Source organism: Cyprinodon variegatus, unplaced genomic scaffold, assembly GCF_000732505.1.
Source record: "Cyprinodon variegatus isolate N-32 unplaced genomic scaffold, C_variegatus-1.0 Scaffold54, whole genome shotgun sequence".
Classification (NCBI taxonomy): domain Eukaryota; kingdom Metazoa; phylum Chordata; class Actinopteri; order Cyprinodontiformes; family Cyprinodontidae; genus Cyprinodon; species Cyprinodon variegatus.
The window spans coordinates 966,199-979,172 of NW_015150507.1; the positions used below are offsets into that span (position 1 = coordinate 966,199).

Sequence of the window (12,974 nt, forward strand, 5' to 3'; positions counted from 1 at the left end):
GTTATCGGCTACATGAGTTTTACAATATCGCCATATCGGATATCGGCCAAAATCCCAATATCGTGCATCCCTAGATAGAAATAGAAATTAATCGTCATTTAGTGAAAAATTAATTATATAAAACTTGTAGATTCAAGTTGTGTGGGAGAATAAAAGCCCCATGTTGAAATATCCTAGCTGCAGTTTACAAAACCCCTCAGTTCTTCAAGGAAAAAAATAAGACCACCAAAGGAACCTTGTACATTTTCCTCTGATTGCATCACGTCTAAATCACATCAAAACTATTCATGGAAGGAGGGAGGGGTTAATAAAGACAGATGTTCTTTATGACATATCATCATGACAAGGGAGGAAAATCCATGTCAGTCCACTGGAAACATCATACTTGTTGTCTTCCTCTTCATCTAGGACCGAGTAGCGAAGGCAGCAGCCTCAGACTCCCAGACTTCCCTCTACTCAGACACCCAATCCAGCTCTGCTGGCACTCCCAGGCTAGCCGAGACATATAGTCCCTCCAGCATGTTCTAGGTCGTCCTCTAGCCCTGCTACTGGTGGGACGAGCCTGGAACATTTCCTGAAGGGGGCATCGATGTGGAGAAAAGGCGGCTCTACTCCTATACTCCCAGATGACCGCGACCCTCACCCTAAATCTAAGAGCACACACACCCAGCAGAGAAAGCTCATTTCAGCAGCTCATATCCCGAATCTCGTTCTTTCAGTCATGATCCAGATTTCAGGACCATAGGTGAAGGTAGGAACGTAGACCGACTGGTAAATCAAGAGCTTTGCCTTTTTGCTCAGCTCTCTCTTCACCAAAACAGGTGCAGCGTCCGCATTAAGGCTGCCGCACTGATTTGTCTAACAATCGATAAATGAACAGGAAACCAAGATACTTAAACTCCTCCACTTTGGGTAGGAACTCTCCTTCCACCTGAAGGGGACAGGCCACCTATTTCCAGAACAATGGCCTCAGATTTGGAGGAGCGTTTCTCACCTCCTGGAAACATTTCCATCAAATATCTTTAATACGTGTTTTTACTGGGTTGTTTTAATATTTGGCTATTGGTCTTAAATTCTGATTACCTGATTATTAGCCTGAGTTTTAATGATGTTTAACTGTCCACTCGGTTCTGTATCGTCCTCCTTTTTTTTTGCATTTTAAAGCTCAATTTACAACCTAGCTTTGATTCAGACGTAGAAAGAATCAGTGGTGAATATTTTTTGTTCCTTTTTCCTTAAGAGGTATTTCACAAGTATAAAACAAGACATCCTAAAGAAACTAAGATTTTTGGAGGTAGATTAATCTAGTGTTACAATCTTACCTGGCCAAAAGTGTGACGGCACCTGCAACCACAGGAGAGGCCACGCTGGTCCCAGACAACGAGCGGCATCCCTCCTTCAACCCTGAGCCTCGAACTCCTGAACCGTAGGTTACGATATCAGGCTTTACTCTGCCATACCCCCCAGGCAGCTCCTGCACAAGGATCAAAAAGAAGCAGAGCTTGTGATGAGGGCTGCATATCAGACTGAAAATGGTTTTAAATTAAAGCATAACTACAGAATGCAAAGAGAAATAATTATTTTTTTCATGCATTTTTGTCATAGTAACAAAAAGATTGTCTGGTGGTCAACTAACTCCAACAGAGATTATTTGAAAAACTCATCTTAGCACCAACTTACCCAAGTTGTCATGCCTCTCGAAGAAAACCTTGCTATGTTGTCTTCAAAGTCTATCCCTCCAACTCCAATCACATCCATCTGGTCGGCTGGATTGTTCAGGGTGCTAAAAGTTATTGGGAAATTGTTTCAAACGGTTGTTAGGGACAATTTGTATTAATTTAACAACACAACATTGTTTCTGTTTATTATGTAAATAAAGGATCTGCAGTGAATAAATTTGGTCCTAATACGGTCCAAACATGTTAGTTCTAGTTTGGTGTAACCAAAAAGTCAAATTTTACTATCTTATCAGGACACTAAATAAGCAATAACCAGATCAAAATGGGATACCTTCAAAGGAGCAACATTTGAAAAGATAAAACGTACCCATACAGAGGTCCATCGTTTCCGATGGCAGAGACCATGATGACTTTGTTGGCAGTCAGCTCCCAGACCTGTCGATATACAAAATTTTGGTTCAAATTGATATATAATGGTTAAACACCTGAAGAGTTTCTATTACCAGGGTTTTTCATCCCCACATTTGTTGAAATTTAGGGGAATTTTTGTCATATTTCACAATGTTAATGTTTTCTCCCATGCAATTTCAGGCACATTTTAAACACGATAGCAAACGCTACGATCTCTATTGGTTTTGGTTTGGAGTTTGGCTCAACTGTAGGAACACATGCTTTGAATTTTATATGAAGAATCTTTAGTTGGAGTAACACAAAACATCATCAGACAAAAGAAATCATCCAAGTACTACTGAAAACATGCAAAAACATGGTTGTCCAATTTAACATTGCTTGGATTGCTTTAATACCAAAACTGATTAAAATAACTTCTGAAAGACATTTTTACCATAACTGTAAAAATGTTTGTTTTTTTCAAGAATTCTAGCTTTAACATTGTTTTTCACGTTCAAAAACAGAAACAAAACATGTTTAAACTCAGCAGGGAGGGATGAACCTTAAAAAGCATCTGGTTCTACATGTTTTCATGAGCCTGGTTTGACCTGTTTGAAGAGACACTTAACCTGCTTTGCTTCATTAAGTTGTGGTATTCATCACAAACCATTCAAAGGTTCTGGTGGGAAAAAAACCCTTCGGGCTACACATAGTTGTACACTTTACCTTATCGACAAAGGGATGGTCCATGAAGTCAGGTCCACCAATACTGAGGTTCAAAACATCAATTTTCTTTAGGATGGCATAGTTGAAAGCATCCAGAAACCATGAGGTGTAGGAAACCTAGAATATAGAAATGGCACAAACTTTGGTTTCAGAGTGTAATGTTGTATTTTTATATGTGCAAAAAGACCAAAAAACTAAATGTATACAGTGATGGCTGAGCTGTGAATACCTGGTTGTTGGTGAACACTCTAAAGATGTGGAGCTCTGAGTCGGGGGCAAAGCCCTGACACTCCCTCATACTGGCTATAACTCCTGCTACAAACGTACCGTGACCCAGGCCTGAAAAACAGGAAAGGACATCCATCACTTTCAGGTCCAACAAGATCATAAGAGAACGCTCAACCAATTACACACGAAAAGCCTTTGAGTTTACAATTCAGATTATGCACAATTCAGTTTTTTTTTTTACACTAAATAGACTTTAAATAAATTAAGATAACAGATCATAATAATAATAATAATGATAAGGGTTCCTACACATTTTTATTATACAAAAAAAATGTAGGGGGGGTAAAGAAAACATACTAAAGAGGGAAGGAAGAAAAATTGGAAAGAGATGGAGTATTTAAAAAATAATGAAGACTGGAAACACACATCTGCCTCTATTCTCTCATTTTTTCCTTAACAAATATAAAATAAAAAATCTAATTCTGGACAATTAGAGATGCTGCAGTTGAAACAGGAATGATTGACAACAACAGTTAACAAGATTTCTACTGAAGACTTAGAAGGTTGCTCAAAAATTTCATTTGGAAAAACTTCCCTGAACAGAAGTCAAAGAAGAACGAATAGATAAAAAATTTTTTTTAACCAAGTTGAAACAAAACAAAACTTTGTCTCAGCTCAGAGTTATGTCGAGGTCGAGGTGTTAAGATTGTATATAATCAGCTGTTAGATATTAAAGAACTATTTTTAATGTTGTGCAAAGCTACACCTACCAGAACAGGTTTAAAGTTACCATGAACTAGTTCATGAGTTTACAACCCAGTAATAACCCAGTGCAGGGCTAAGTATTATTTGGGATTACCTTAACTCGTTCTACTCTCAGTTCTCAATCTTTACAATGTCTTCCAGCTCAGATTTTTGCACAAGTGTAATTCATCCCATTTTAATTATATACCCAGCCCCGAGCCAAATTTTGAAAAATGCCACCAAAGTGGTGATCTTAAGAGACCTTAAGGGATTAGTGGAAACGTTTTCATAACAAGGGAAAGTGGCAGCTAGCTTAGCATAGGCTAGTCACACTGCTAGCAAATATGAAATAACTCCAATCTTTTTTTATAGCAGTGATAATGGATCATCTTGGTCTTTCCAAGCTTAAAAAAGGAAAAAAAAAAAAAATATATATATATATATATTAAGCGACGTTCATATGTGGCAGTAAATAAGATACTTATCCAAAAGTTTTTAAAGAGTCCAGGTGCAAAGTTGAAGCTACTTCCAGGGATTCCATTAAACTTTCCTAACTTGGAAATTATTGCAAATTTCTGTGTTTCAGGTGTGAAAGGAACAGTTTGAAGTTAAGTACAGACTGGTTCAGATATTCCTAACTTTTAAAAACAGGACTGATCTAGCTCCATCAAACATTGCAGGCAGTTTGGTGGTTTTGGATTTCATTTGATCTTGATTTGTTTTTTTAATCATACAGTCCAACTGAGATAGTAAATGAGGGAAATAACTGATTTCTATGATAATATAACGTCATTACTTTAACCCAATGAAATAATCAAAAAAATTAGACAGAGCAAGATCAGCCAAATAAATTCGGAGCGGCCAGATCCATAGTGAGAACAGAACCCTTACATAAAGCGTTCTTTCCACACCAGAGAAACAAAAAAATACCTCAAAAACCCAAAACATTAATATTTCCTGTACAAACCAGGTTAAGTACAATCTCCATACCAAAATAAACACTAAAGCTTTTCTTATATTCATGTCTTTCTGTTTAAAGTTGATTAAACGTTTGACTAAAAGGTGAATAAGTCATGACATCCGCACTTATCTTAAACATAGGGATTTTCCTCACCATCATCCAGAGTTTTTTCATTGGTCCAGTTTGTTCGTTCTTTTACATTTTTAAAATGTGGGTGCTTCTCACTCAGTCCCGTATCAAAAACCGCCACCTTCACACCAGAACCTGCACATCAGGAAGAGATTATGTTAGGAAGCATTGCTATGGTTTATATATATATTTTTTTAACCTTAGAAGTAGAAGTCACTTTCTTACCAGTGTGTCCCATCTGCCACAGAACATCTGCCTGGAGGATCTGAGCAACATGGCGGGGAATGGCACGAAGCAGCCGGCGGCTGGAGTGCCGACCGGTGGCGTGCCAAAAACCCGAGCCGAGTGACAGGCTGGTCCGCCTGAAGGGCCGAGACGACTGCCACGACTGCCATTTTTGGGAATCAGGTGTGCCGTTACAGGGTGCAGCAGGTTCAGGTGCTGTTAGGACAAAAGAAAAGCAAATAAAAAACAACAATAAGCACAGAATAGACAGAATACAGTAACACTGAGCTCTGATCATTTAACTGTTTCAACCTCTAAATGGGATTAAGGTGATGCCTAAAACATAAGTCCACTTTTCTTAACTAGCTGGCATGTAGCCAGGTTCTTTACAAGTATTTTTAAAGCTGATGCTGATATAAATTACTTTGACACCAATCTAAGTGGTATGTGTTGCTGGTATTTTTGGCCATTTTTAGAGATGATATAGTTTTTACTTTCTACATTTACACAATAAAAAATACACATTGATAAATATTACACAAGTCTCAATTTATACAGAAATTAGCAAACAAAATATTAAAAATGGACACCTACTGGAGGGAGCCGGTGAGATCTGAATGCTATACGGAATCGGCCAAAGGCTGTTAGATCAAAAGGCTGAATTACTCTATGCTTCATGTACCTGGAGAAAACTCTGGAGTGGCACTCTGCCACTTTTCCTGCTAAATATAACATTAAACCTCAGCAAAAATTCAATGTGTTAACAAATTAACAGCTTTTCCAATGAACAATACATTTCACAAATACAGAAATAATTGGATTTCACATAACAGTAAATAACCTTGATAAAAGCTGGAGAGGTTGATATTAAAATTAAATATACAGACAGCTGGATCGGGCCTCAAAGTACCTGAAGTAAAAGTCTACAAGTTTTAGATGTTTGATAAGTTTATGTTAAAACCAAGGCTAGACAAGAACTACCAATAAATGAAGGAGCGCTGAGGCAAGGAACATTTATGTCACATCCTGAAAGCTTAATATCAGAGAACTACTGTAATCAGCAATGCAGATAGCATGGAATGACTGAGCTGCGTGGGTCAGTTCTCTGCTCTGTACAGCAGTGTATTATTCAAACACTACCTCATTTCTCTTAGGGGAGATCCTCTCATCTCAATATAAAAGAAGACAGAACAGAGAGTGATGCTTCCATTGCGTATGCTGTATGGGACATTTTTGGTTGGGAAACCCAATTAATTTCAGTTACTGTCAGAGGATAAAAATGATTCTTTCCCATTCTACATTTACATACTTTTAAGACCCGGTCAAGTTAGGATCTTTAGTTGTTCCTTAACTAATCCTGTTAAAAAAATGCATGCTGCAGCTGAAGTCTAAATTACACTCAACTTTGCTCATGTTTATAAAGTAGTCAGATCATTGAAGAAATGTGACAACAGTACAGTTCCACTCTAACATGGGAGTTTGATGACAGATTTAGGAAAACCCTTCACCACATGTATTTCTGAATGACAAAAATGTAAAAAAAAATGCAGTCGGGTATGTAAAGTTGCTGTAAAATTAACACAGACATGTTGGATTAGTCTGATGTTGACAATATTTTAAGTAAAGTAAGTAAATACTTGGAAAGAAAAACAGGGTCCATCCTGTATAAACAACTTCTTTAGAGAGACACGTTGGTGGCCCTGTCATGCTGTGGGGATGCGTTTCTTTGGCACAGAGCTAGTCAGAGCTAATTTGAGGCTAAAGGAGGTAATCATTAAAGAAAACTTTTAAAAGGCAATGAAAGACATACTTATAGAAAAAGCTTTCAGTAAGATGACTAACAGACAATCAAAGCTGTAATGGAATGGCTTTGATCAATACATATTCCTGTGTTACTGGTCAAAGTCCAAACTTAAAATTAACTAAGAATTTGAGCCAATAGTTAATATTTTTACTGAGGCTCTTCGTCCAGTTTGACTGAGATCAAGTTTTCTTTTATGCAAAGAATAGGATCAATTTTCAGTTTCTAGATAAACAAAGATGGCAGGGGCAGAAACCAAAACTTGCAGCTGTGATCTGTAGCAAAAAAGTACTTTCAAGTACCGATTCAGCTCAGCTTAATAAAAGTCGCTGCCACAATTCTAAGAATTTTGCCAGAAAACATTTTATAGCACTACGTTTTGATTTACACTTCACAATTATGCTTTACTTTCTCTTAGCGTTTTATACCAAATACAATGAAGTTTGTGGTCGAAAGATAAAAATCTGTAAAGATTCAATGGTTTATTAATACTTTTTAAAGATTCATCAATAGAAAAACAAACCTTCCGAAAAACACAAATGTGTTGAAATTAAGTTGATTTCTTTGTATTTTTTAGACCAAAACAATTATAAGAAATAAAAACAGGATTTCCATCATCCATCAGATCATTTCTCTGAGACATCCCCAGAGTTTTACCTTCTTACCTCTCTCGGTTGACACCTCTAAATTAATTTGAGCTCATTATAGCCGGTGTTACTGCAGCGGATTGAAGCTTTAACTGTAGCTGCACCTGGGACCAAAAAATATCTTTAAAGATGGCTGAACTAAACTGAATGAGTTTAAAATCTACTGCAAACTTTTCTCCGGAAACACACACCACCCATAGTGACACAGCATGTTTATAAGCACACTGAAGCCTTTCATCCAGTGCCAGGCTCAGGGCGTACCCCTCCAGCCCACTCTGACTCACTTAATCCCACCCAAACACAGCTAAAAGACATTCTGTGTCCTACTTCCCATTCCCCTTCAACACAACCGTAGACCCATCAGCACCCCCCAATCTGCCCTGCGCTTTACATCGAGATACACAATCCACTGCTGCAACACAAACAAAGACTCTCTGTGAAAAGCTGCAGCAGATCCGTCTACTGTATCCATTCAGAGTTTTAGATTTCTCAACACTGCCGTGCCAACCCTGAAAACAAAAACGGATCCTTATTCTTACACAATGACGTTCTAGTGTGCGACTCACAGGGAATGTATTTGAGGGATCGGAAAACTTTGCGTTGCGGAGTCACCCTCTTGATGTAAGGGTGGTTCTCTAGAGTCAGCAGGCTGCTGGATGAAGCCTGCCGGATGTGGATCAGTTCGAAGTCGCTGGGAAAGTCTGAGGCCGGGTTCTCTCTGGGAACAATGTGCCACTCGAGCTTTTTGTCTCCAGATCCACGCAAGGCACTGCTGATGTATAAGCTGCGGGCTTTGGCTGAGAAATACCCGGTAAAAGTGACGATGTACTCTGCAGAGACAGACAGAAGAATATGTTACTGAGTTAAATAATCAATGCTGCAACAACATACTGCATAAAATGTAGTTTTGCATATTAGTAGCATTTCTTTGGGTACATGTATGGCTTCCCAAAACATTACACAGACTGCACCAACAACTTAAATAGTTAGAGGGAACTTAACACCTTTTGCTATCCTGTTTCTTCACAAGACTTTTCTATTTAAGAAGTCCTGAAATTCAAAAAGGCATTCTATAAAGGTTAAGTAGCAATGAATTGTTTGCCTTTTTTCCCCAAAAGTGATTTAATCTTTGTTTAGGTGACCAAAGCCCACATGTAATGGTTTAGTGAACTTCATGTTCACAAAGCCATGTTCAAGACATGCCTTTGGAACTTTAGCAGTTGTTATAGACATGTCTGAAACCCATTCCAAATAAAATATTACGTTTGATATAAAAAAAATATATATACAACTGAAATCTTTAGGTTTGCATATCTAAAAACTGGTGCAAACATGTCTGTACGCGCAATGCAGATCATTAAAAAAAGGTCCAGAGTGGTTTGAAACAGAGTGGTTTGAAATGTAAATCCTTCATTGTCCCACAGTGGGGAAATTCAATCTCTGCATTTAAACCATGCCCTTGGGAAGCAGTAGTCTGCCACTGTTGGCGCCCAGGGAGCAGTCTGGGGTTAAGGGTCTTGCTCAGGGACCCAGAGTGTGTGGGACTTGAACTCAGAACTTCTGGGACCCAAGCGCAATGCTCTAACCACTAGGCCACCCCTACTTTCTTTGCAGTTTAACATTAAGCGTGTGCAAACCTCTTTTTTTGTGTGTGTCTATGCCTTCATCGATATGCAGATCATATTCTAATGATCAAACACAAAACGCAAATGCAAAATCTTTACAGGTGGGCAAAAATGAATGGGACTCAACAGTAAAGGAAAACTTTCTTCTGTATATTTCCTATTTTATAATAGTTCTTTTCCTCATTTTATGTTTGCTCATAGCACTTTGAGTATGTAAAGTGCTCTATAACTATGATTTTTTATTATAATTAATATCTTTTAAATATATTAGCAGCCCTATAACATAGGGCTGCTCAGTGGAGCAGTGGGTAGCACTGCTGCCTTGTAGCAATAAGGTTCCAGATTCGATTCCCGGCCCGGCTCTTTCTGCATGGAGTTTGCATGTTCTCCCTGTGCATGCGTGGGTTCTCTCTTCCTCCCACAGTTCAAAAACATGACTGTTAGGTTCCTTGGCTTCTCTAAATTCTCCTCAGGTGTGCATGTGAATGGTTGTTAGTCCTGTTTGTCTCTGTGTTGCTCTGCGATGGACCGGCGACCTGTCCTGGGTGTACCCCGCCTCTCAGCCGTAGACAGCTGCAGATAGGAACCACCCACTTGGGATAAGCGTGACATAAAATGGATGGAGGGGTGGATGGATCTTTTAAATACGTTTTATCGTTATTACTTCTAACCACATGGCTTGGAACCTCATTCTTATTTTACAACCACCCTCAGCTGCCAATAGAACACGCAGTCTGTTCATATTAGCGGGCAATAATCAAACTGGTTTGCATGTCATAACATTTGTGCAGCAATCTTTATTGATCACCAGCAACACAAGCAGTAATTGAATGTAAAAAAAAAATTTAAAACAAATGGAGCACCTCTGATTTGGAATCAATGAAGATCAGACCCTCAGTGTTTTCAGCAAAAATATCATTCATTTAAAATCAAAGTATATTCTTCCCAACATCTAAAATAATCCAATATAAGCAACAAAGTTTTCTCGTCTTTCCACATTTTAAGATTAGCTAAGGGAAAAATTCCATGTTTCCTGGTTTCCATGTAGGCACAACTTGTTTGTTTTTGTTTTTTATTTCATGCTACTAAAATAAAACATGACTTCATGTTAATCCCTTTTAAAATCATCTTCACCTAGAAAGCCTTTGTTGGTGGAAGGTGCTATAAATGATGTCATACAAAGATCAATAAAAACAGTTCCTTACCATTTTCTACCACCTCAGAAGAAAAGTCCAGTTTTAGGGTCAACTGGGAGCAGTTCGAACCAGAAGGTGAGGGGAGCGGCTCAAAGTTGGGAGGCTGATAGTTGGTTCTGGGGTTTGCTTCCTGTTCCGACTGCGTCCCCACCATTGGCAAGAGCCCTGCCAGCAGCGTCAGAAGCATGGTAGCCAGCAACGAGAACAGAACCATTTTGGTTCGTAAAGAAAGAAGCACAAACTGTTTTATCACATCAGAGGTTGAGGCGGAACATTTTCAGGTCCACAGCTCTAAATAGGAGTCCATTTTGCAAACAGCCAGGGCAGCTAGATGAATTTCTTTCTGCGTTTTCTCTCCATGGTGGCGGCCCAGAGCGGCGGCTCAGCGACAGGGCCAGAGAACGAAAGCCGTTGCCATGTTGGAAACCGGAGCAGTCAGAGGAAGAGGAGACGATGGATGAGAGGGCAGCGGCAGCACAGAGAGGGAAGGATGCTGGTGGCGCTCAGAGATGCTTCTGGATTATTTCTCTTTTTTGTTGCTTTTTTATTTTTTCTGTGAAGAAAAAAAAAAAATAGAACACAGAAGATTAACAAAATTTTGTGATTCTTCAACTCCATTACACAAATAATAACATATCATAAAATTATTACCGTATTAATTATTATGTCATATTATCAAAGACCACTGCAAATTATGTAAGCATTAGTCAATAGGTGCTCTGTCAGCATCATTTCCTGCCCAGACAGCACAGAGTCTGCAGCTCAGATTACCAAGCACCCAGCAGCAAACCCAGCAGACAGGGATGTCCCTGACACTAGTGTGCACAATACAACTAGCAGGTCATCAGTGGACAGTCTTATTACAGGGAAAAGATTGAAATTAAGATAAGAAAGGACTGGAACACCAGAAACGAGAGATTAGGTCAATAACGTTTTGTTGCTAGCTAGCATAAGTGGAGTGAGCATAACATGACATACAGGAAGCGTACTCTCAGCTAAGGCTAGCTGACTTAGGAGGACATAACAGCTAATTGATAAATAGCTTAAGGAGTTAGCATTCACCCTTGATTCTCGCCACAGAGGAAGTTAGGAGGCTTTCAAGTGAAGAAATAGCTACACTTTTCTCTTCTCCATCCACTGTCTGTTTTAGAAACCAGGCATTATGCGACCTTGTTATCCAACTAATTGATTAATGTATCCATTATTTTTTCAATAAATCGATTAATAATAAGATAAGCAAAGATTCCTTGAAGAAGATTTTAGTAAACCAGGTGAAACTAACACTTTTACACTTGAGTTCTAGATAGAGCATAGTGACAGACAAAAAAGTTTTTTTATCTTTAATGCAAAACATTTATATATATTTTTTATGATTTTGATATAATTACTGCTCTGGATGGGTCGCTCTGTCAGCTAAAGGCATGTTTTATATTTCAATAATCGATTAATCATAATTAATCCAATTAATTGTTTCAGAACTAATTGAAATAAAACATGATAAATCCAGGGTTTCCTTCAAGGCTAATGGTGATTTTGTCAAATTCATCAGAGATCGACTGATGATGCCAATAACAGATATCTGCTGCCAATTTTTGTGGGCCGACTCTTGGAGGTGATATTGCTTTCTCTTCCTCTATTTATATGGTCAAAATAACACAATGAAAAAAATTTTTTTACACAAGTCTCAATTTATAAAAAAAAAACAAAAAAAAACATCTATTTACACATGAAGTAAAAACATTAATAATGGGAAGGAAATGGAGGGAGCAGCCACACTTGTCCTCCATTTGATCTCTGGACATGGCTGTTGCCACGTGTTCGCATCGGCGAATACCGATAGAAGAAACGGTAATATTGGCCAATAATATTTTCTGGTCGATGTACTGATCTACCCTTAATATTTACATGATGTGATTTTTAATCAATATTCATCAGTGGTATGGATATGGTAATGGGTGGACTTTAAGAACATTGTGGCGAGCTCAAAACATGTCAATACTTCACTGCAATCTAATGTAGCATTTAGAACCAATAAGCATATTCCAGATCACAATATCATAATAAAGCTCTACTTGCAATCATTAAAATGCTTTAATTTTAAATTTCAAATGTAGCTGCTTAAATTGACTTCAGTCTATTCCTGCTGGCTGTGTTTATAGTGATACTAAGCAAGTAAAAAATCTTTTCATTTCTTTTCAGATGTGCTTCCTGCATCATAAAAACCCAGGCCACTAGCAGACACCTCTGACTCAGACTCCTGTGATGTTCTAATAAATGGTCCTATTCTCTACACTATTCCCCTTTACCTCTGCACACAAACAATGAGGGAAAATCTGGACACTTAGAGCCAAATAACTGGCTGAATGTTTTAAGGTAAGAACGGTTTGTTAATGTTATACTTACACTTGGCTCTGTTATCATTTCTTTTATTTTATTAAATAAGTGTATAATTCAACCTGTGGTTCATTTTGCATAGGTTTTAGTTTAGCTGTATTTTTAATAGAGAGGACATGTTTTGTGATTTGGCTCCATATAAATAAGCTGATTGAAGTTAAAACAATTATTTTGGTTTTATATCCATGAGTCAAATAAAGCTGAAACCTATAGAATTGTGCCTCCTGCC

The 12,974-nt window shown here is 38.2% G+C and overlaps 1 protein-coding gene across 1 annotated transcript in view; it reads right to left on the reverse strand.

The window, feature by feature from the left end:
- mbtps1 (membrane bound transcription factor peptidase, site 1) overlaps nucleotides 1–10,616 on the reverse strand; it is a 22,137-nt gene extending 11,521 nt beyond the window's left edge. The window contains exons 1-9 of the mRNA XM_015371194.1: nucleotides 10,361–10,616; nucleotides 8,097–8,360; nucleotides 5,083–5,298; nucleotides 4,882–4,992; nucleotides 3,025–3,134; nucleotides 2,796–2,912; nucleotides 2,047–2,114; nucleotides 1,681–1,783; nucleotides 1,323–1,474 (exon numbers count right to left, since the gene is read on the reverse strand). Of these exons, the coding sequence (XP_015226680.1) occupies nucleotides 1,323–1,474; nucleotides 1,681–1,783; nucleotides 2,047–2,114; nucleotides 2,796–2,912; nucleotides 3,025–3,134; nucleotides 4,882–4,992; nucleotides 5,083–5,298; nucleotides 8,097–8,360; nucleotides 10,361–10,565 (1,346 nt within the window). The 5' untranslated portion in view covers nucleotides 10,566–10,616. The remainder of the gene's footprint in view (nucleotides 1–1,322; nucleotides 1,475–1,680; nucleotides 1,784–2,046; nucleotides 2,115–2,795; nucleotides 2,913–3,024; nucleotides 3,135–4,881; nucleotides 4,993–5,082; nucleotides 5,299–8,096; nucleotides 8,361–10,360) is intronic.
- Nucleotides 10,617–12,974: the final 2,358 nt, after the last annotated feature.